This window comes from Diabrotica undecimpunctata, chromosome 4 (assembly GCF_040954645.1).
Source record: "Diabrotica undecimpunctata isolate CICGRU chromosome 4, icDiaUnde3, whole genome shotgun sequence".
NCBI classification, from domain to species: Eukaryota; Metazoa; Arthropoda; class Insecta; order Coleoptera; family Chrysomelidae; genus Diabrotica; species Diabrotica undecimpunctata.
This window is the reverse complement of record NC_092806.1, coordinates 134,773,503-134,798,683: the sequence shown is the minus strand read 5'-3', so window position 1 is coordinate 134,798,683 and position 25,181 is coordinate 134,773,503. Positions and strand designations below refer to the sequence as shown.

The 25,181-nt window shown below is 32.3% G+C and overlaps 2 protein-coding genes across 2 annotated transcripts; both read right to left on the bottom strand.

Annotated features, from left to right (window-relative positions):
- Positions 1 to 939: 939 nt before the first annotated feature.
- LOC140438421 (uncharacterized) lies at positions 940 to 10,124 on the bottom strand. Its single transcript, XM_072528103.1, has 4 exons — positions 9,966 to 10,124; positions 8,504 to 8,593; positions 6,488 to 6,632; positions 940 to 1,201 (listed from the first exon to the last, which is right to left on the bottom strand). The coding sequence occupies exons 1-4, from the start codon at positions 10,097 to 10,099 to the stop codon at positions 1,037 to 1,039; spliced, it is 534 nt and encodes a 177-aa protein (XP_072384204.1). The 5' UTR covers positions 10,100 to 10,124; the 3' UTR covers positions 940 to 1,036.
- A 2,473-nt stretch (positions 10,125 to 12,597) lies between these two features.
- Positions 12,598 to 21,730, bottom strand: LOC140438420 (uncharacterized). Its single transcript, XM_072528102.1, has 4 exons — positions 21,571 to 21,730; positions 20,191 to 20,280; positions 18,163 to 18,307; positions 12,598 to 12,859 (listed from the first exon to the last, which is right to left on the bottom strand). Exons 1-4 carry the CDS (start codon positions 21,654 to 21,656, stop codon positions 12,695 to 12,697), a joined length of 486 nt encoding a protein of 161 aa, XP_072384203.1. The 5' UTR covers positions 21,657 to 21,730; the 3' UTR covers positions 12,598 to 12,694.
- Positions 21,731 to 25,181: the final 3,451 nt, after the last annotated feature.

The following is a 25,181-nucleotide window of genomic DNA, read 5'->3' as shown; positions in this document are numbered from 1 at the left end:
TGGTTTACATCTATATACTTCCAAAACTAAAATTCTAGTATTTTCAAAGATACCAACAAACGTACATTTGTACTTCTTCTTCTTCTTTAGTGCCTATCCTCTGTGGATGTTGGCAATCACGTTGGTCCGTACAACTTTGTTGACAGCTGCTGTAAATAGATGTATGGTAGTCATTCCTGGCCACTGTCTGATGTTCTTGCGCATCACATGCCCTAAGTATGTTATCTTTCTGATTTTCTCGATACGCATAATTTCCAGATCTTTATTCATACGTTGGATCACGGTGTTGTTTGTGACATGATGGATATAGAAAATTCTGAGTATGTCACGGTAGCACCGCATTTAGAAGGTTTCTAATCGTTTGGATGTTTTGGAAGACGCCAGAACTCGTAACTGAAAGACCTGAGGGGATGGTTTGACCGCTCATCCACATAAATCTTTCGTGCAGTAGTTTCCAAAGCTACAGTTGTCATTTTAATCACCAACCTTCGAAAGAAGATGGCGCAATAAGAAGAAGAATCGATTATTGATTTATTGTGTCAACCATGTTCCTTAATCTACTTGTATCACTTTGTGCATCTGTTTTTACTATTTTCATTTTCAGCCTAATTTTGGTCACTACTGGTTTGTAATCTGATCCTCTGTCGGTATTTTAATAAAAACTGTATGTTTTTATTAAAATAATTGTTATAATATAATAATGTGTAATAAGATGTGAATATGTCTAATAAGTAGACTTCCAGAAATTTTAAAAGTTGGGTTTTTCCATGGTTATTTCTATTCTAAAATATTTGTTTATTAAAGTTTTTAAATGGTCCGTTCATGTTATTATAATTGGGATTATACGCGAATTTGTCACAAATTCTGATAATCTGGTATTTCTAATAATGTCTTAAAATCTAGACGTCAACTTATTAATATTTAGTGAAATAATTGTCGTTATTAGGTATAAGAACATTTATTAAGTTTATAGAATTTTATCATAACAGGAAAAAGTATATGGTGATTACAATAAAATTATTCAAAATTCAGATTATCATGGGTCATTATTCAAAGGTCCTAAAAGGATCTCTAATGCACTATTAATTGATACTCTTGCTATATTTGATCCAGCAAGGATGAGTTTGTCCAAGAGTTCTAGCAATGGTTGGTTGTCGTGAACAAAGTACCGTACAAATTTCTGTGCAGCTTCAGCGGAGACCTGTAAATAAAATGAATGTATTTAATAACAGATTATACCTTGCTTGTCTAGATCATCTTGAGTAATAAATATTTTAAGAAAAGTTTTTTTTGAGTAGCCTTTAAACAGCAATATAATTCTATTGGTGGTTTACTAAGGTTTTCACTCACTCGTTTGTTTTTTAAACATTTTAATAATATGTTTTTTCAGGTTAATATTATTTCAAAGCTATTGATCATAAGACATGTCGAATAAGACTTAAAGTGTAGTTCGCAAATACTAGCATTATTAGCATCCATACTCCAAAGGAAGAAAAAGAGAATGATGAAAAAGCATTAGACCAAGAGTATGATGAGTACTCAAAAATGACATTAAAATAATAGCAGGAGACTCTAATGCCCAAGTTAGAAAAGAGAATATATTTTCGCCCACCATCGGAAAAGAGAGCTCACATGTAGACTCTTATGATAAAGGTCTCAGAATGAAACAGAACAGATTTCCCCATAAGGATATACATAAGGAAACTTGCAAATCTCCTGATAATGAAACGATTAACCAAATAGATCTTATAATCGTCGATGCAAGACGCTACTCTAACTTATTAGGTGTTAGGTCTTTTAGAGGCGCAAATATAGATAGTGATCACTGTTTAGTAAAAACACGATTTAAAGAAAGAATATTCAATTTAAAAAAGGAGATCGGGAAATGGAGAGAAAAAATCGACAATAATAAACTAAAAGATTCCGCCATTGCTAATGTATACTGGCAGCAAAAAAAAGATCAAATAAGGACAGAAAACTAAGAAGAAGAAGCAGACTTTAACCAACTATGGGCAAATATAAGAGATATTGTGTTACAGAAATATTGGGCAAAACCAAGTCAGAAAAAAAATCATTGGTTTGATCATGAGTGCGAAATATTGGTTAGGGAATAATATGTCCGTTGCATAAATAGGGTGATCAATTGGAGTGTGAGAACTATAGGGGCATTACTCTACTAGCTTCTGCGTATAAAATCTTCGGCAATGTATTATTTGAAATACTTTTTACAAGGATATTGTTGGTCAATATCAATGCGGATTTACTGCTGGAAAGTACATAGGCAGATTCTAGAAAGGTCACTAAAATATAATATAAATACACATCTTCTCTTCGTCGACTGCAAAGCAGCCCATGACAGTGTGAACAGAACTGCATTATATAATGCAATAATAGATTTTGGGATCCTACCTAAGTTAGTTAAGTTGACCCAACGAACAATGCAAAATGTAAGCTGATGCGTTAGAATTAAAGGAGAAAATTCTACGTTGTTTGACATTAATAATGGTCTTACACTAATAATAAATAAGATAAATAGACGCGCTGGCGTGTCTCCTCTTTAATATTGCTTTGGAAAAAAACTATTTTTAATAAATCGACGCAAATACTCGCATTCACTGACGATATAGTTATAGTGGGCAGAAGTATGAGAGGCATGGTGTAGTGTTTTACAAGGCTTGTGGACGCGGGAAGTGAATTAGGACCTGTGGTAAAGGAAGAGAAAACCAAATATATGTTGGTTTCTAAAAACCCCCAAAATATCCAACAGAGAATTTAAATTAGCAACTGTACCTATAAGCAAGTCAAAGAATTCACATATCTTAGATCGCATAGCAAACAAAACTATTCACGATCTCAGAAACATCTAAAAAATAAAAATATGAAATGTGCAGTAAAGCTTAATATATACAAGACCTTAATAAGACCAGTTTTGACATAAGGGGCTGAAACGTGGACCTCATCTCAAAATGATGAAAGACTTCTTGGTATTTTTGAGAGAAAAATTCTTAAATATATTTTTGACGCTGTAAATGAAAATGGGCTATGGCGTCGAAGATAGAACTTTGAACTGTATCAGTTATACACCGATCCAGATATTGTGAAATTCGCTAAAGTGCAGAGACTTAGATGGGCTGGACACATTGATAGAATGTCAAATCGCGAATACACGAAGAGATTAACATTTTCAAACCAGAGAGCACAAAAACTGATAATGTGGTAGAAGACCTACAGATTATAAGGGTGAGAAAATAGAGGGAAGTTTTCAGGAATCCACAGGAGTGGCGACTTCTTTGTGAGCAAGCCAAGATCCACAATGGATTGTCGAGCCACTTACGATAATGATAATGATTCACTTGCGTAGTAATATAATTAAAACATTGGGTTTATAGGAACAATATTGAAATTTACTACGCATTCAATGAATAAGTTGCATAAATTATTTTCTGATTGTTGAAATTAGCAAGAAAATTACTTTAAGATCAGAACAAGTCCTTTATAGTGTATTTTTCAAAATAAACTATATCTATGTAAAAATACTGTTTATCATAATGAAGTGATGCTTATGATAGTTGTCGTGGTGTAACCTATCTATCAAAAGAGTTTAACCAACTTTCTCTTGAAGTACAACAAGAAACGAATTCTGTTGTAATTCTGTGAAGAATGTAACAATACATTTAAACCACTTTCTATGATATTAAGGCACATTATTAGCAAAATGCAAGAGGATATGCTGCTACAGGACTACACTGCAAAATTAATCCGATATCATGATCCTTCAGTGTAAAATTGAATCAATGTCAAAAACCAGTTCAAGTTCTCAAAGTTAAAGTTGCTTCATTATAACTAAAAACTAAATATCAAGTTTAGAATAATACTCATACTAACAGAAAATAGTTCGATCACGACATAAATCAAGAAGATATACTATGTGAAATTCATAAAAAAATTATTCCCGCCTAAGAAATAAAATATGACATCAACGTCGCTACCCAAATTTCTCAAGCAGCTAATATCAACACAAACTGTATTAAAACAGGGCGAGACTAAGAAAATTTGTTCATAACAAGTGTTCTCTTTTAATAATCTTGATAGAATGCTATGTTGATATGAAATTATATTTATATAATCCATAATAATTACGAAACGACTAGAAAATAAATTGGAATTTTATCAGCCCATAGAACAGGCGGGTTTTAGAAAAGGCTATGGAACAAACGATCACCTACTGGTAATAAAAAATCTTATAGAAAAATGCACTGAATATAATAAACCACTAGCTTTAATATTTGTCGACTATGAAAAGGCATTCGACACCGTAAATCAACAAAAAATGTTGGAAGCCTTGACAGATTGCCGAATTGACTATCGGTATATAAATATAATTAAACACATATACCAAAACGCAACAGCCAGTGTTAGAGTGGGTGATCGTCAAACCCAGAAATTCCCGATACAACGTGGAGTACGCCAGGGGACACCATATCGCTGAAACTGTTCACTACGCTTTTGGAATATATATGTAAAAGAGTAAAACTGACCGACAAGGGCATAAACATAAATGGAGAAAAGCTTAGCCATCTAAGGTTTGCAGATGATATTGTACTAATAGCTGATAGGATAGATGAGGCCAAATAACTTTTAAATCAGCTCTACCTTTCCTCGCTAAAAGGGGGATTGAAAATAAATATATCTAAAACCCAGATGATGACAAATCTTGTAGTCAGCGAAGATATATGCGTAGGAAAAAGATCCATAGACCAGATAATGGCCTATAAATACCTAGGTCATGAGATTCGCATAGGAAAAGATAACCAAACCGTTGAGCTTCTCCGTCGTATAAGACTGACTTGGGCAGCCTTCGGCAAGCTGAACCATATTTTTAAATCGTCTGATATACCAATATGCCGTAAAAGAAAAACGTTTAATCAGTGTGTTTTGCCAATGTTAACTTACGGTATGGAAACGTTGACCATGACAAGGATAACAGTTCAAAAGATCAGTGTGTATCAAAGGGCGATGGAGCGTGCTATGTTAGGCGTTTCACTACGAGACAAGATCCCAAATCGCCAGCTAAGACAAAGAACAGGAGTGGCTGATGCAGTAGAGAGAGTAGCAACACTGAAATGGAACTGGGCAGGTCACGTGGCTCGAATGACAGATAATAGATGGACAAAACGGATACTGGAATGGAGACCAAGAGATGATGCCTACCGAAGCAGAGGTCGTCCACCAATACGTTGGACTGACGATCTAAAACGTTGTCATAGGAATTGGATGCAAGAGGCACAAGATCGAAATAGATGGAAAATTATGAGGGAGATCTATGTCCCGCAGTGGATAAGCGAAGATTGAATGATGATGATGATGAATCCAAAAAGGAAACTTATGACCTAAATTTTCAGATCAACTATGACAAAATCAGAATGCAACAACCTTTACATAAGGTTGTGGTAAACGACTTTCATTAAAGAATAAAGAAAGAATACAAAAAATTTTTTTGTAGTTTGAGAAACATTTCCGAAGTGGAACTCCAAACGTCAAAAATTTAAAATCAAAATATGTAACAGCTGTATTAAGAGTATGTTATTGTATAGCGCAGAATCTTGAAGACAGGAAGAATCAACTACCAAAAAATTACAAACCTTTATAAATAAATTATTAAGAAACACTCCAAAAATGTACTGGCTATAAAATAATAAACGTAGAACTATGAAGAAGAATCAAACAAGAGAAAATAACAATCATAATTAAAAGAAGGAAATGAAAATGAATTGGATATGCACTAAGAAAAGACCAAAATAATATAACCAGACAGGCGCTCGAATACTAACCAGGGAAAAAGAAGAAGAAGAAAACCAAATAATAGCTTGAAAAGAACTGTAATAACAGATCATAAAAGAAATAGTCTTAGATGGAGAGAAGTCAAACACAGAGTGAGAAATAGAGAGAAATAGAAAACACTGGATATTTCGAAGGCGTGAAAGAGACGTGGGTGCGAAGATCTAGGCAATCAGCTATCTTTTAGATAGCCTATTGCTATCTAAAAGATAGCTGGGGTAGTAGAAAGGGAAGGTATTTTCCTAATTTGGCTTTGAAGTAATTTAAGTACATGGCTTATCAAATATTAATCACATTTCCTGGCGTTGGATTTATTGGGAAGTATGATGAATATTGATAGTGGCTAGTCTTTTGGTAAGTAACCAGTCTTATATATGGGTGATTCTTATAGAATTTTTGATTCTGTCATTCTAAATCTTGTTTAGTGCTATATTGCTAAAAGTTTATAAAGACCAGTTTTAAAACAGCTTAGGATAAACAAAATTATACAAAACTTAGATTTTTTAACAGTTATTTTCACAAAGATTCATTTTGTTATAGAATACTGGACTTTTTTTTTTAATAGTTAATGATATGTTTGTACCTAAACCTCTATACAAAAATCAATATACTTGGAAGTGTACACGATATTTAATAAAACCATACTTACATCGAAGAGATCCTTATTAGGAGGCAATAATAGTTTAACTACAGATCCCAATCCATGATAGAAGATTCCCACCAAATGCTTCAGATCTGGGATAAGACTACGTTCTGAAGTACTTATGGTAAGTGTATCTTTTATAGTTTTCACACTAGAAAAAAAAGTCGATAAATAACTATTTTATTATTTATAGACAATGCCAAGAACTCGGGTTCGTCTATGAGATTAATCTATGAGACTTTTTTGCATTACTACTTTCATAAGATATCCCTTAATAAGATTCAATAGGTCGTCCAGAAAAAAACTCAAATTCTTTTAAAAAATTTTTTTAAACAAATTGTAACAATAATTTTTTTTGGACCCGGTGAAAATTCATTTTGCCTTTTTTTGAATGATTTTAAACAAAATAGGCCTTCTGTGATTTTTCTAAAAACTCGATCGTTTTCGAGTTATACACAATTGAAAACTAAAAGAAGTGCAAACTTGCGATTTTCAATACTCAAAAAGATAAGCAAAAAATTAAAAGCAAGAATTGTGACCAAATTAAAAGATAACTGGACACTAACAGAGAAAGCAAAACATTTTAACATAAGCACAAACACGTTTTTCTATAAATAAAAAAGGGAGGGAACAAGAACTTCTCGAAAGAAAGCGAGGGTCTGGAAGACCAAAACTTTACTAAATTTAGGTATGTAAAAATAAAATTAATATCTTGTAATATCTCTATCAGCATTGATAACAGCTTGTAGTCTTCGGTCCATCTGCGTAAAAGGAACTATGAAATTGTCTTCTTCAGAGAGCTTTTCCCAAACCTGTTGAATACCGTGCCACAGCTCTTCAGCATTTTGAGGTATAAAATTACGCCGATACAACCGTTTTGTAATAACCCACACACATTCTAGATTGGGTTTAATTCTGGACTGTAGCTGGGCCATGGTATGCTTTCGATGTTGTTATTCTGGAGTCACTGGTTTATTATATTTGCAGTGTAAACAGGACAATTATCTTGAAGAATAAAAGTATTTTCCGGATACAACTATTCTACACTGGGAAACATAATGTTTTCCAGAATATTCAGGTAAGTCTGCCAAATAAACATGCTATCAATACGCCATACCATTTCCATTTGTCTAGATGAAATCCATCCCCATACATTGGCGCTAAAATGACCAGCTGCTCGATATTTATCAACATTTAATATCAGGAATAAATCTATTATTATCTAGTCTATACACTCTGTCCCAAAAATCTTGATTTTATGTCTGATAGTTTAACACAAATATAAGTCTTGATTACTTCTGTTGTGGTGTAAGAGCTTGTTTTTTTACTGCAGTTCGGTACCGAAGACGCGATGCTTTAAATCTGCGCCAAGTTCTTCCGGAAACTGTGACATAATTTTTACAGATTTCGCATCTTCAAAAGGATTTTCTTCGAATGTGTTCAAACGCGTACGATCTTCATGAACGGTAAATATTTTTGGTCTTTCAGAACCTTGCTTTCTTTCGAGAGTTTCTTGTTCTCTCCATCTTTTATTAATTAATAAAAACTGTTGTTCTGCTCACGTTAAAATGGTTTGCTAAGGCAGATAGTGATCAACTATCTTCAAATTTCGTTAAAATTCTTGTTTTCAGGTTAGGTACGTGGCAACCTCAAAAGTAGCATGAGTTTCCAAACCTCAAAGTTACGTATTTTTGTATTTTTCGGTATTTAAATTTGGAAAAAACTCGAAAAATATCAACTTTAAAAAAAATGATAAAAGACCTTTTTTATTTAAAATAATGTAATATATATTAAAAACTCTTTTCCAAAGCAGAGCAAGAACGGTTTTATATTTTGTTTCAAAAAATTGTTTAAATAATTTATTTCATACTTGTTTAAAGGGGACGTTTTGAATGAGAATCTGCAAAAGAAACTGAATCAGAAATATTTTTTCTGTGGGAGCGGCCTCACAAGATGAACTATATTGGATATGATATTATACATCTGCGGTAAATAAGTTAAAAATTACAACAAATTACTTACTGTTCAACAACCTGTTTCCTTACGTGTTCTGGGTTTTTAGATACTTCGAGCAACTTTCTTACGGCCTCCAAAAGAGCCTGAGCACTTTCGCTAAAAATATATAAGAAATAAGTATATAAAACTTATGTAACTATATTATTTAATATTAACATTATCAGAGAGACTGTACTATTTTAAGTTTTATATATAAAGGTACATTTAAACTTGACACTTATTGCATGAAATTTGTGTCAGATATAAATCTTAACCAATGTAAACAATGACCAATTTATATCAGCGATATATACTTCAACTATCAGCAACTTATGTTGACACATCTACAACGATAGATGTAAACACTTGTTAGTTTGAAATTAAAACTTTGTACACTTATTGAAAAAAGTAGCAGGCTACTGTACTTTTGACACTTGTGTCATGATACAAGATGGCTAATAAAAAAGAGTGATTGAAAGCTAATGTGGAAACGTTAATTAATTTGTATCAATTTAAACTTATCAGTTATAAATGATAAATTACGACGAGTTATAAGTTTTATTTATGAGATCAGATTAAAAATATAAATATAGATAAAAAATAAAATATAAATTAGAAAACTTTGCTGGATCCTCAATAATGAGCTCAAAGATTAACCAATTCTTCTCCTTCTTCTTAGCTTTCTGTCGTCCATATTTGGACATAGGCTTCTCCCAACTCCTTTCATCGGTCTCTATCCTGAGCAACATATTTCCAATTTGTTTCGACTATTCTTTTAATATCATTAACCCATCTCATCTGTGGTTTTCCTCTTGGTCGTTTACTTTCGTAAGGTCTCCAATGTTGTATTGTAGTATTCCAACGTTGGTCTTTTTGTCTGGCAGTGTGTCCCAATTAACCAATTAAGATACCGTATGTTCACGTTTCAAAATCCACTGTCGAATTCACGGCGGATGTTTTTTCTTTACAATGAAATATAATATCAGATAAAAGCGTTAAGTATCCGCAAAATACATTTATGTTTTCTGTGTTATGTAATAAAATAGTCAAAATGTTGAATATTTTGGAAATAATCAACTTATGAGAATATTGTTCTGAAGCTATTTTCTTGTGGCATGTTAAAGTAATTACTATTTAAATGGTTTGTATTTTGAGAACGATTTCCGAAGTGGAAATTAAAATGTCAATAAACGTACTTTAATCTTTAATTGTGGCTTATTCCCACTTGGATTAAAAACTTATTAGAAATTTAGACTGCATAGTAGAAAAAGGCTCTTAAATAAACAGTTTCAAAATTTAAAATAGTAGTTCTGAAATTTCTGAATACATCGAAATTGCATTTAAAGATGTTTTAAAGAGAAATTTAAAAAAGGCCTGCCAGAGTATATCTAATTGCAAGAGAATATTGATATATTCCCACATGACAAATCATTTTGTAAAATATGATGTTAGAAAAAACAAAAAGATCATGTTTATAATTTACACTTACTTATTAATGACTTCAGACTCTCCTAGAGCGTGTGATTGAACACCATAAATGCAGATGGCTACAAAGAAAATTAAATTAAGCTTCATTTTCTTAGTTTTGAAGACACGAGTGTATTGATTCTGATTTTGTTCCATATTTTATACTCAAATATTTTAATTTCATGGTTGATTAAGGGTATAAAAACAATGGACAATACTGGACAAATATTGAAATTTTACGTTCAATAAAATATTAATAAAACAATGTATAATAAATTAAATGTGACAATTAAAATAGAAATCGAACATGACATAGCAGAATTATGTGCACATACTGTCTTGAGTATCCACAATCGTTAGGTGAGATCTTCTCACCTCTTTCCACTCACTCTTTCCTCATTCTTATTTCTGTGTTTTCTTCGTTCTTCCATTACCTCTAATATTTTTTGTCTTATCGATGGCTGTGTCTTTATATTGTATTCTGGTTTCAGTTTATTATCTACCACTGAATTACGGATATTTTTGATTTTATTCAACATATCATCCACACTCATATTTTCTTGATTAATATCTAAGATTACTATGCTGTTTATTTTGTTATTGATCTCCTCTTTGACTTCTTCTCTTCTGGTTTTATCTTTTAAGTTATGGATGTCCGGACGTTTTTGTGCTTTTCCTTTATGGACTTTTTTCATGTGGAGTTTGAAAAGTCCTAGTAAAATATTATGGTCTGATGGAACATCTGCTCCCGGATATGTTTTTGCGAATTTTACGGAATTCTGAAATTGTTTGTTGATGATGATGTAGTCAATCTGGCTTCTAATATATTTTTTTTGAAGAGTCAGCTGGAAATTTCCAGGTGTATAGTCTTCGAGGTGATAATCGGAAAAAGGTGTTCATTATTGCACTATCCGTTTCCTGGCAGAACTGAACAAGGCGGTCTCCTCTATCATTTCGCGTTCCTAGTCGAAAGTGTCCCACAGCTTTGCCAACATATCTTTTGCCTACTTTGCGTTGAAATCTCCTAGCAGGATATTCACTCCTTGTTTTTTGGTATGTTTTAGGGATTCTTACAATTCTTCATAGAATATTTCTATTTCCTGCTCTGAGCTTTCCTAAGTTAGAGTATATGCTTGAATAATGTTCACGTTAACTGATGCTGTAGTATATCCACAGTAGTATATTGTGTGATGTTCTATTTCGCACTGGCGTAATTTGGACCATCTAACTTTACTGCATCTAAGTATGTCAATGTTGAGTCTTCGTATTTCTTTGATTACGTTATTCACTTTTCCGGCCTGGAATAAACTTCGTACATTCCATGTACCAATCTTTTTATTATGCTTAAATCTAAATATTTGTGGCAACCGGGGGATTCTTAGCAACCTCTCTCCACTTAAGGGGTGCCCGGGACCAAGGGCCGTTTCTATATTGACTTGATCTAGTGTGATTATACCAGGGAAAGTTAATTGGGGTGGATTTTCGTTGCCTTCCCCACTGATTTTTCTTTCGTGTGAGGTTTAGTTCTTGGGAATGAATATGTGAGAGGATTTATTTGTTTTTGTTAGGGATCTTGGAATGGTGAAATGTCTTCCCCCGACACGGGTTGGGGATAGCCATGGCTCGCGTGGGCAGGGTTGCATACCTGAAGTAGATCTATCTCATAGCAGGTTCGTACAAGAGTATCTACTCGCTACATCTACATTTGTACGTCCACTGACACATAGTAGAACAGGCAACTTCCATAAACTATTTGGGAGCAGATAATATTAACAGGTAGCGTAACCCAAAAAAAGAAATCCTGTCAAGAATCGAACAAGCGAGGAAAACACTCATAAACATAAAAACATTTTTTACAAGATCAGACCTTAGTCTAGAGCTCAAAACTCGAATGATCAGATGTTACGTTTTTTCTGTATGATTCTAAAAGTTGGACAATGGACTCTGAATAAAAAAAAAGAATAGACGCCTTTGAAATGTATGTATGCAGATGAATGCTAAAAATTCCATGCACAAAAAGTTACCATTTTTGAGGTAATTCGGCGCATGAGTAAACAAAAAAAATTGAAAAGTAAAGTGTAGGGCAAAATGTTAGTTGGAAGACGCCAGAACTCGTAACTGAAAGACCTGAGGGGATGGTTTGACCGCTCATCCACATAAATCTTTCGTGCAGTAGTTTCCAAAGCTACAATTGTCATTTTAATCGCCAAATTTGGAAAGGAGATGGCGCAATAAGAAGAAGAATCGATTATTGATTTATTGTGTCAACCATGTTCCTTAATCTACTTGTATCACTTTGTGCATCTGTTTTTACTATTTTCATTTTCAGCCTAATTTTGGTCACTACTGGTTTGTAATTTGATCCTCTGTCGGTACAAGGGTATGTTTTTATTAAAATAATTGTTATAATATAATAATGTGTAATAAGATGTGGATATGTCTAATAAGTAGACTTCCAGAAATTTTAAAAGTTGGTTTTCCCATGTTTATTTCTATTCTAAAATATTTGTTTATTAAACTTTTTAAATGGTCCGTTCATGTTATTATAATTGGGATTATACGCGAATTTGTCACAAATTCTGATAATCTGGTATTTCTAATAATGTCTTAAAATCTAGACGTCAACTTATTAACATTTAGTGAAATAATTGTCGTTATTAGGTATAAGAACATTTATTAAGTTTATAGAATTTTATCATAACAGGAAAAAGTATATGGTGATTACAATAAAATTATTCAAAATTCAGATTATCATGGGTCATTATTCAAAGGTCCTAAAAGGATCTCTAATGCACTATTAATTGATACTCTTGCTATATTTGATCCAGCAAGGATGAGTTTGTCCAAGAGTTCTAGCAATGGTTGGTTGTCGTGAACAAAGTACCGTACAAATTTCTGTGCAGCTTCAGCGGAGACCTGTAAATAAAATGAATGTATTTAATAACAGATTATACCTTGCTTGTCTAGATCATCTTGAGTAATAAATATTTTAAGAAAAGTTTTTTTTGAGTAGCCTTTAAACAGCAATATAATTCTATTGGTGGTTTACTAATGTTTTCACTCACTCGTTTGTTTTTTAAACATTTTAATAATATGTTTTTTCAGGTTAATATTATTTCAAAGCTATTGATCATAAGACATGTCGAATAAGACTTAAAGTGTAGTTCGCAAATACTAGCATTATTAGCATCCATATTCCAAAGGAAGAAAAAGAGAATGATGAAAAAGACATGTCCTATGAGGCATTAGACCGAGAGTATGATGAGTACTCAAAAATGACATTAAAATAATAGCAGGAGACTCTAATGCCCAAGTCAGAAAAGAGAATATATTTTCGCCCACCATCGGAAAAGAGAGCCCACATGTAGACTCTTATCATAACGGTCTCAGAATGAAACAGAACAGATTTCCCATAAGGATATACATAAGGAAACTTGCAAATCTCCTGATAATGAAACGATTAACCAAATAGATGTTATAATCGTCGATGCAAGACGCTACTCTAACTTATTAGGTGTTAGGTCTTTTAGAGGCGCAAATAAAGATAGTGATCACTGTTTAGTAAGAGCACGATTTAAAGAAAGAATATCCAATTTAAAAAAGGAGATCGGGAAATGGAGAGAAAAAATCGACATTAATAAACTAAAAGATTCCGCCATTGCTAATGTATACAGGCAGCAAATAAAAGATCAAATAAGGACAGAAAACTAAGAAGAAGAAGCAGACTTTAACCAACTATGGGCAAATATAAGAGATATTGTGTTACAGAAATATTGGGCAAAACCAAGTCAGAAAAAAGAAATCATTGGTTTTATCATGAGTGCGAAATATTCGTTAGGGAATAATATGTCCGTTGCATAAAAAATGTGATCAATTGGAGTGTAAGAACTATAGGGGCATTATTCTACTAGCTTCTGAGTATAAAATCTTCGGCAATGTGTTATTTGAAAGACTTTTTACAAGGATATTGTTGGTCAATATCAATGCGGATTTACTGCTGGAAAGTCAAATACACATTCAAGCAGATAGGCAGATTTTAGAAAGGTCACAAAAATATAATATAAATACACATCTTCTCTTCGTCGACTGCAAAGCAGCCTATGACAGTGTGATAAGAACTGTATTATATAATGCAATAATAGATTTTGGGATCCTACCTAAGTTAGTTAAGTTGACCCAACTAACAATGCAAAATGTAAGCTGATGCGTTAGAATTAAAGGAGAAAATTCTACGTTGTTTGACATTAATAATGGTCTTACACTAATAATAAATAAGATAAATAGACGCGCTGGCGTGTCTCCTCTTTAATATTGCTTTGGAAAAGTAAAACTATTTTTAGTAAATCGACGCAAATACTCGCATTTACTGACGATATAGTTATAGTGGGTAGAAGTATGAGAGGCATGGTGTAGTGTTTTACAAGGCTTGCGGACGCGGGAAGTGAATTAGGACCTGTGGTAAAGGAAGAGAAAACCAAATATATGTTGGTTTCTAAAAACCCCCAAAATATCCAACAGAGAATTTAAATTAGCAACTGTACCTATAAGCAAGTCAAAGAATTCACATATCTTAGATCGCATAGCAAACAAAACTATTCACGATCTCAGAAACATCTAAAAAATAAAAATATGAAATGTGCAGTAAAGCTTAATATATACAAGACCTTAATAAGACCAGTTTTGATATAAGGGGCTGAAACGTGGACCTCATCTCAAAATGATGAAAGACTTCTTGGTATTTTTGAGAGAAAAATTCTTAAATATATTTTTGACGCTGTAAATGAAAATGGGCTATGGCGTCGAAGATACAACTTTGAACTGTATCAGTTATACACCGATCCAGATATTGTGAAATTCGTTAAAGTGCAGAGACTTAGATGGGCTGCACACATTGATAGAAAGTCAGATCGCGAATACACGAAGAGATTAACATTTTCAAACCAGAGGGCACAAAAACTGATAATGTGGTAGAAGACCTACAGATTATAAGGGTGAGAAAATAGAGGGAAGTTTTCAGGAATCCACAGGAGTGGCGACTTCTTTGTGAGCAAGCCAAGATCCACAATGGATTGTCGAGCCACTTACGATAATGATAATGATTCACTTGCGTAGTAATATAATTAAAACATTGTTTAATATTGTTTATAGGAACAATATTGAAATTTACTACGCACTCAATGAATAAGTTGCATAAATTATTTTCTGATTGTTGAAATTAGCAAGAAAATTACTTTAAGATCAGAACAAGTCCTTTATAGTGTATTTTTCAAAATAAACTATACTATATATATACTATATATATATGTAAAAATACTGTTTATCATAATGAAGTGATGCTTATGATAGTTGTCGTGGTGTAACCTATCTATCAAAAGAGTTTAACCAACTTTCTCTTGAAGTACAACAAGAAACGAATCCTGTTGTAATTCTGTGAAGAATGTAGCAATACATTTAAACCACTTTCTATGATCTTAAGGCGCATTAGTAGCAAAATGCAAGAGGATATGCTGCTACAGGACTACACTGCAAAATTAATCCGATATCATGATCCTTCAGTGTAAAATTGAATCAATGTCAAAAACCAGTTCAAGTTCTCAAAGTTAAAGTTGCTTCATTATAACTAAAAACTAAATATCAAGTTTAGATAATACTCATACTAACAGAAAATAGTTCGATCACAACATAAATCAAGAATATGTACTATGTGAAATTCATAAAAGAATTATTCCCGCCTAAAAAATAAAATATGACATCAACGTCGCTACCCAAATTTCTCAAGCAGCTAATATCAACACAAACTGTATTAAAACAGGGCGAGACTAAGAAAATTTGTTCATAACAACTTTTAATAATCTTGATAGTATGCTATGTTGATAAGAAATTATATTTATATAATCCAAAATAATTACGAAACGACTAGAAAATAAATTGGAATTTTATCAGCCCATAGAACAGGCGGGTTTTAGAAAGGGCTATGGAACAAACGATCACCTACTGGTTATTAAAAAATCTTATAGAAAAATGCACTGAATATAATAAACCACTAGCTTTAATATTTGTCGACTATGAAAAGGCATTCGACACCGTAAATCAACAAAAAATGTTGGAAGCCTTGACATAATGCCGAATTGACTATCGGTATATAAATATAATTAAACACATATACCAAAACGCAACAGCCAGTGTTAGAGTGGTAGGGACACCATATCGCCAAAACTGTTCACTACGCTTTTGGAATATATATGTAAAAGAGCAAAACTGACCGACAAGGGCATAAACATGAATGGAGAAAAGCTTAGCCATCTAAGGTTTGCAGATGATATTGTACTAATAGCTGATAGGATAGATGAGGCCAAAGAACTTTTAAATCAGCTCTACCTTTCCTCGCTAGAAGGGGGATTGAAAATAAATATATCTAAAACCCAGATGATGAAAAATCTTGTAGTCAGCGAAGATATATGCGTAGGAACAAGATCCATAGACCAGGTAATGGCCTATAAATACCTAGGTCATGAGATTCGCATAGGAAAAGATAACCAAACCGTTGAGCTTCTCCGTCGTATAAGACTGACTTGGGCAGCCTTCGGCAAGCTGAACCATATTTTCAAATCGTCTGATATACCAATATGCCGTAAAAGAAAAACGTTTAATCAGTGTGTTTTGCCAGTGTTAACTTACGGTGTGGAAACGTTGACCATGACAAGGAAAACAGTTCAAAAGATCCGTGTGTATCAAAGGGCGATGGAGCGTGCTATGTTAGGCGTTTCACTACGAGACAAGTGGGCCAAGTGGGACAAGTGGAACAGGAGTGGCTGATGCACTAGAGAGAGTAGCAACACTGAAATGGAACTGGACAGGTCACGTGGCTCGAATGACAGATAATAGATGGACAAAACGGATACTGAAATGAAGACCAAGAGATGATGCCTACCGAAGCAGAGGTCGTCCACCAACACGTTGGACTGACGATCTAAAACATTGTCATAGGAATTGGATGCAAGAGGCACAAGATCGAAATAGATGGAAAATTATGAGGGAGATCTATGTCCAGCAGTGGATAAGTGAAGATTGAATGATGATGATGATCAATCCAAAAAGGAAACTTATGACCTAAATTTTCAGATCAACTATGACAAAATCAGAATGCAACAACTTTTACATAAGGTTGTGGTAAACGACTTTCATTAAAGAATAAAGAAAGGTAAAAAAAAATACAAATAATTTTTTTGTAGTTTGAGAAACATTTCCGAAGTGGAACTCCAAACGTCAAAAATTTAAAATCAAAATATGTACCAGCTGTATTAAGACTATGTTATTATATAGCGCAGAATCTTGAAGACAGGAAGAAACAACTACCAAAAAATTACAAACCTTTATAAATAAATTATTAAGAAACACTCCAAAAATGTACTGGCTATAAAATTATAAACGTAGAACTATGAAGAAGAACCAAACAAGAGAAAATAACAGTCATAATTAAAAGAAGGAAATGAAAATGAATTGGATATGCACTATGAAAAGACCAAAATAATATAACCAGACAGGCGCTCGAATACTAACCAGGGAAGAAGAAGAAGAAGAAGAAGAAGACCAAATAATAGCTTAAGAATAACTGTAATAACAGATCATAAAAGAAATAGTCTTAGATGGAAATAAGTCAAACACAGAGTGAGAAATAGAGAGAAATAGAAAACACTGGATATTTCGAAGGCGTGAAAGAGACGTGGGTGCGAAGATCTAGGCAATCAGCTATCTTTTAGATAGCCGATTGCTATCTAAAAGATAGCTGGGGTAGTAGAAAGGGAAGGTATTTTTTTAATTTGGCTTTGAAGTAATTTAAGTACATGGCTTATCAAATATTAATCACATTTCCTAGCGTTGGATTTATTGAGAAGTATGATGAATATTGATAGTGGTTAGTCTTTTGGTAAGTAACCAGTCTTATATATGGGTGATTCTTATAGAATTTTTGATTCTGTCATTCTAAATCTTGTTTAGTGCTATATTGCTAAAAGTTTATAAAGACCAGTTTTAAAACAGCTTAGGATAAACAAAATTATACAAAACTTAGATTTTTTAACAGTTATTTTCACAAAGATTCATTTTGTTATAGAATACTGGACTTTTTTTTTAATAGTTAATGATATGTTTGTACCTAAACCTATACAAAAATCAATATACTTGGAAGTGTACACGATATTTAATAAAACCATACTTACATCGAAGAGATCCTTATTAGGAGGCAATAATAGTTTAACTACAGATCCCAATCCATGATAGAAGATTCCCACCAAATGCTTCAGATCTGGGATAAGACTACGTTCTGAAGTACTTATGGTAAGTGTATCTTTTATAGTTTTCACACTAGAAAAAAAAGTCGATAAATAACTATTTTATTATTTATAGACAATGCCAAGAACTCAGGTTCGTCTATGAGATTAATCTATGAGACTTTTTTGCATTATTACTTTCATAAGATATCCCTTAATAAGATTCAATAGGTCCTCCAGAAAAAAACTCAAATTCTTTTAAAAAAATTTTTTAAACAAATTGTAATAATAATTTTTTTTGGACCCGGTGAAAATTCATTTTGCCTTTTTTTGAATGATTTTAAAGAAAATAGGCCTTCTGTGATTTTTCTAAAAACTTGATCGTTTTCGAGTTATACACAATTGAAAACTAAAAGAAGTGCAAAATTGCGATTTTCAATACTCAAAAAGATAAGCAAAAAATTAAAAGCAAGAATTGTAACCAAATTAAAAGATAACTGGACACTAACAGAGAAAGCAAAACATTTTAACATAAGCACAAACACGTTTTTCTATTAATAAAAAAAGGGAGGGAACAAGAACTTCTCGAAAGAAAGCGAGGGTCTGGAAGACCAAAACTTTACTAAATTTAGGTATGTAAAAATAAAATTAATATCTTGTAATATCTCTATCAGCATTGATAACAGCTTGTAGTCTTCGGTCCATCTGCGTAAAAGGAACTATGAAATTGTCTTCTTCAGAGAGCTTTTCCCAAACCTGTTGAATACCGTGCCACAGCTCTTCAGCATTTTGAGGTATAAAATTACGCCGATACAACCGTTTTGTAATAACCCACACACATTCTAGATTGGGTTTAATTCTGGACTGTAGCTGGGCCATGGTATGCTTTCGATGTTGTTATTCTGGAGTCACTGGTTTATTATATTTGCAGTGTAAACAGGACAATTATCTTGAAGAATAAAAGTATTTTCCGGATACAACTATTCTACACTGGGAAACATAATGTTTTCCAGAATATTCAGGTAAGTCTGCCAAATAAACATGCTATCAATACGCCATACCATTTCCATTCGTCTAGATGAAATCCATCCCCATACATTGGCGCTAAAATGACCAGCTGCTAGATATTTATCAACATTTAATATCAGAAATAAATCTATTATTATCTAGTCTATACACTTTGTCCCAAAAATCTGGATTTTATGTCTGATAGTTTAACACAAATATAAGTCTTGATTACTTCTGTTGTGGTGTAAGAGCTTGTTTTTTTACTGCAGTTCGGTACCGAAGACGCGATGCTTTAAATCTACGCCAAGTTGTTACCTTTCTTTCCGGAAACTGTGACATAATTTTTACAGATTTCGCATCTTCAAAAGGATTTTCTTCGAATGTGTTCAAACGCGTACGATCTTCATGAGCGGTAAATATTTTTGGTCTTTCAGAACCTTGCTTTCTTTCGAGAGTTTCTTGTTCTCTCCATCTTTTATTAATTAATAAAAACTGTTGTTCTGCTTACGTTAAAATGGTTTGCTAAGGTAGATAGTGATCAACTATCTTCTAATTTCGTTAAAATTCTTGTTTTCAGGTTAGGTACATGGCAACCTCAAAAGTAGCATGAGTTTCCAAACCTCAAAGTTACGTATTTTTGTATTTTTCGGTATTTAAATTTCGAAAAAACTCGAAAAATATCAACTTTAAAAAAAAATGATAAAAGACCTTTTCTATTTAAAATAATGTAATATACATTAAAAACTCTTTTCCAAAGCAGAGCAAGAACGGTTTTATATTTTGTTTCAAAAAATTGTTTAATAAATTTATTTCATACTTGTTTAAAGGGGACATTTTGAATGAGAATCTGCAAAAGAAACTGAATCAGAAATATTTTTTCTGTGGGAGCGGCCTCACAAGATGAACTATATTGGATATGATATTATACATCTGCGGTAAATAAGTTAAAAATTACAACAAATTACTTACTGTTCAATAACCTGTTTCCTTACGTGTTCTGGGTTTTTAGATACTTCGAGCAACTTTCTTACGGCCTCCAAAAGAGCCTGAGCACTTTCACTAAAAATATATAAGAAATAAGTATATAAAACTTATGTAACTATATTATTTAATATTAACATTATCAGAGAGACTGTACTATTTTAAGTTTTATCTATAAAGGTACATTTAAACCTGACACTTATTGCATGAAATTTGTGTCAGATATAAATCTTAACTAATGTAAACAATGACCAATTTATATCAGAGATATATACTTCAACTATCAGCAACTTCTGTTGACACATCTACAACGATAGATGTAAACACTTGTTAGTTTGAAATTAAAACTTCGAACACTTATTGAAAAAAGTAGCATGCTACTGTACTTTTGACACTTGTGTCATGATACAAGATGGCTAATAAAAAATAGTGATTGAAAGATAATGTGGAAACGTTAATTAATTTGTATCAATTTAAACTTATCAGTTATAAATGATAAATTACGACGAGTTATAAGTGTTATTTATGAGATCAGATTAAAAATATAAATATAGATAAACAATAAAATATAAATTAGAAAACTTTGCTGGATCCTCAATAATGAGCTCAAACATTTACCAATTCTTCTCCTTCTTCTTAGCTTTCTGTCGTCCATATTTGGACATGGGCTTCTCCCAACTCCTTCCATCGGTCTCTATCCTGAGCAACATATTTCCAATTTGTTTCGACTATTCTTTTAATATTATTAACCCATCTCATCTGTGGTTTTCCTCTTGGTCGTTTACTTTCGTAAGGTCTCCAATGTTGTATTGTAGTATTCCAACGTTGGTCTTTTTGTCTAGCAGTGTGTCCCAATTAACCAATTAAGAAACCGTATTTTCACGTTTCAAAATCCACTGTCGAATTCACGGCGGAAAATAGTCAAAATGTTGCCTATTTTGGAAATAATCAACTTATGTTCTGAAGCTATTTTCTTGTGGCATGTTAAAGTAATTACTAGTTAAATGGTTTGTATTTTGAGAACGATTTTGGAAGTATAAATTTTAACGTCAATAAACCTTTAATACTTTACTTTACTTTAACCTTTAATTTTGGCTTATACTTATTTAAATTAAAAACTTATTAGAAATTTAGACTGCATAGTAGAAAAAGGCTCTTAAATAAACAGTTTCAAAATTTAAAATAGTAGTTCTGAAATTTCTGAATACATCGAAGTTGCATTTAAATATGTTTTAAAGAGAAATTTAAAAAAGGTCTGCCAGAGTATATCTAATTGCAAGAGAATATTGATATATTCCTATGACAAATCATTTTGTAAAATATGACGTTAGAAAAAACAAAAAGATCATGTTTATAATTTACACTTACTTATTAATGACTTCAGACTCTCCTAGAGCGTGTGATTGAACACCATAAATGCAGATGGCTACAAAGAAAATTAAATTAAGCTTCATTTTCTTAGTTTTGAAGACACGAGTGTATTGATTCTGATTTTGAAGACACGAGTGTATTGATTCTGATTTTGTTCCATATTTTATACTCAAATATTTTAATTTCATGGTTGATTAAGGGTATAAAAACAATGGACAATACTGGACAAATATTGAAATTTTACGTTCAATAAAATATTAATAAAACAATTTGTAATAAATTAAATGTGACAATTAAAATAGAAATCGAACATGACATAGCAGAATTATGTGAATATACTGTCTTGAGTATCCATAATCGTTAGGTGAGATCTTCTCCCGATAATATATCTTTGAGATATTGGTAACAATATATATATATATATATATATATATATATATATATATATATATATATATATATTTTTTTTCAAATTATTTTTTCGACCGTACTGTTTTAAATATTGATTTATAGTATTAGCAATCGGTCAGGAAATAAAACTCTATTTGTTCAGTCTCAATATTTCGTCACTATTTTGTAACTTCTTCAGGAGAAAACTGTAAATTTATTAGAATAATTAATGATTATATGTAAACAAAATGAATATTTTAATACTTACAACTATAAGAATGAAAATTTAAATTTTTTTGACATATCTAAATAAATGACATATTTGTTTGATTTTATTAAGGAGTTAAAAGATCACAAAAGTGACTGTAACATACAAAAAAACTCTTGTGCCTTAGTGGACCACCACTTGAAGACAGGACATAACTTTGACTTTAATAATGTAAAAATCTTGGAACAAGTTGATAATTATAAAAATCGGCTTTTCCTTGAAATGGTACACATTAATAAAACTCCTGAATCTATCAATTATAAAACAGACACCAATCATTTAAGTAATATCTACTGCAACATACTAAACAATATATAATATGATAGATCTTAACCTTTAAACACAAACTTAGTAATTCTCTAGTAACTGTACCTATAATTTTATTACATTCCTAAATATCAGTATTGCAGTAACTGACTACATACCATCAATTACATTTTATAGATCAATTTATCGTGTTCCTGATTCTTTCTCAATTCTATTAATTCCATCTTTCCACTTTATAAAATGAATAATACTGTCATAGTAATAATTGTTTATTTTAACCTACTCGCTGAAAATTGTACAACGGGAATTCACTCTATAACATATTGCGGTTACCATAACTCCTTAATAAAATCAAACAAATATGTCATTTATTTAGATATGTCAAAAAAATTTAAATTTTCATTCTTATAGTTGTAAGTATTAAAATATTCATTTTGTTTACATATAATCATTAATTATTCTAATAAATTTACAGTTTTCTCCTGAAGAAGTCACAAAATCGTGACGAAATATTGAGACTGAACAAATAGAGTTTTATTTCCTGACCGATTGCTGATACTATAAATCAATATATATATATATATATATATATATATATATATATATATATATATATATATATATATATATACATATATTTTTTTTGAGATACTGGTGTCAAAAGAATTTCTCTTTTTGTCTATTTTTTTGTCAAATGCCAGACCATTTTGTGTAATGTAAGAGTCGCCACTGTGCTTAATAAAAGACATATCTATTCCGCAATACGCCAGTTGCTTCTTGAACTTTTATCGATTCAAAAATCTATTCTAAATTAATTTAGAACGTAGTAATTGTTATGCGTTTATATTAACATATTTTTGTTTTAACTAACGTGAACATTAAAAATCGGTCATATCTTAATAGTAAAAATTTGTTTAAGGCATTAAATACGTAGGCTTGTTTCGCGCTAAGGTACTCATTTGATATTATAAAGTAATCAAAAACAGATATAGAGTCTTTAGAGGAGAACATTAGTAAGAACACATCTCACAAATGCGCCAAAACACAATCCACGCATTGTAGTAGAGAGAACAACATTACTGCGATATAAAGGTGGAAGAGGACTCATGGACATAGGTGAGCAATTGGATAAACAATTTGAATTTAGGAATTTAATTAAGAATAAAAACTAATTTAACAATTTTTTTTTCAGGTGCAGGCAGAGACATCTACTTTACATCGAACAATTTGCACAGTAGATGATACAACGCCGCTTAAACTGAGGGAACAAGAAATGCGCGTAAACCACCTAAATAAGCAAGAAAAAATGCGCACCTGGATGAGTAAATTTTTTCGTGGGCGACATCTCAATGTGATCAGCCAAGAATATGTCGACAAGACAGCGTCTAACTATTGGTTGACGTCAGGAAAGATATTTCCCGAGACTGAGGGTTTCCAACTTGCCATTCAGGATCAGGTTATTCCAACTTAAAATTACCTGAAATATATTGTTAAAGATCCTCAAGTCCAAAATAACAAATGCCGATATATACGCCAAGCCCAAGAAACCATCCATCATCATACCGGGGGCTGCCAGGGGTTTTTCGGAACTGATTATAAAGAACGCCATGACTAAGCAGGAAAGATTGTCCATCATGAACCAGCTGACAAACTGAGACTTCTCCAAACCAACCATCTTCCTTATTATCAATACGTCCCTGACAGAATGCTTTAAAAGGACAACTACAAGCTATACTGGGACCGCACTGTGCTCATAGATCAACGAGTGGCACATAATAGACCGGATTTCATAATAGTTAATAAACTTACCAGGCAAACAACACTTATTAATGTGGCGATACCTAATACCAATAATTTCCGTGTTAAATGCAACGAAAAGTTTGATAAGTACAGATATCTAGAAATACAAATCAGGAGACAATGTAGAATGGAATCAAGATTGAACCAAATTTTATTTGGTCTTGTGGCGTGCTCTTCTATCTGCCTCAAAGGATCCACTGTTTCTAATTTTGCTTAAAGCGGTTGTTATCCACTGTTCGGATATTCCATAAGTATTGAGAAACATAGCTTTGCAAACCGATATATCGTTATTATTAAGAGCCAGTATATATTTTCTAGAGAAATTTCATCTTGAATTGTCGTCTGTTTTTCTGACTTGCTTTTTTATTGACTTTCTTAACGTACCTTGCTATTTAATCCCATTGTCTAGTGTGATCACCTATATTTCAAAATTCATCAAACAATATCTTTGTATTTTCTTCACTTATCTTCTCTCTTCTTTGCATGGATTTTTTTATCTGTGTGGCAGGAATAAGTTGACTCTTACAGTTTTTGTGTTCGATACCTATGTTTAGATCTTTCTTAGCCTTAACATCAAGCCACCCTCTTGTATTTCTTACACGCTATCTACCTGTTTTTTCTAGCCGACCTCTTATACTTCTATTGACCTTGACACCATGAATTTAACTTTTGAGGTCAGTACCTGGCATATTAGATGAGTCATAAGTCTGGCATTTGTTCAGATTCATAATTGGAATCGAAATATAAACTATCTGACACGTTCCTAGTAAAGCTGTTGGTGTTATCAGCAATGATGTGCTGGTCTGTGGAGTGGTTGCTGGGAACTAACATTGTATCATACGATGAGGTTCATGCATCTGATATAATGGGTACTTCACTAACA

Coding starts and splice junctions, on each gene's coding strand:
- LOC140438420 (XM_072528102.1), bottom strand. CDS start 21,656: ATGAAGCTTAATTTAATTTTCTTTGTAGCCATCTGCATTTATGGTGTT. Junction 20,281..21,570: donor GAGTCTGAAGTCATTAATAA/GTAAGTGTAAAT, acceptor ATATATTTTTAG/TGAAAGTGCTCAGGCTCTTT. Junction 12,860..18,162: donor CTAATAAGGATCTCTTCGAT/GTAAGTATGGTT, acceptor TTTTATTTACAG/GTCTCCGCTGAAGCTGCACA.
- LOC140438421 (XM_072528103.1), bottom strand. CDS start 10,099: ATGGAACAAAATCAGAATCAATACACTCGTGTCTTCAAAACTAAGAAA. Junction 6,633..8,503: donor AGGAAACAGGTTGTTGAACA/GTAAGTAATTTG, acceptor TTTTTTTTCTAG/TGTGAAAACTATAAAAGATA. Junction 1,202..6,487: donor CTAATAAGGATCTCTTCGAT/GTAAGTATGGTT, acceptor TTTTATTTACAG/GTCTCCGCTGAAGCTGCACA.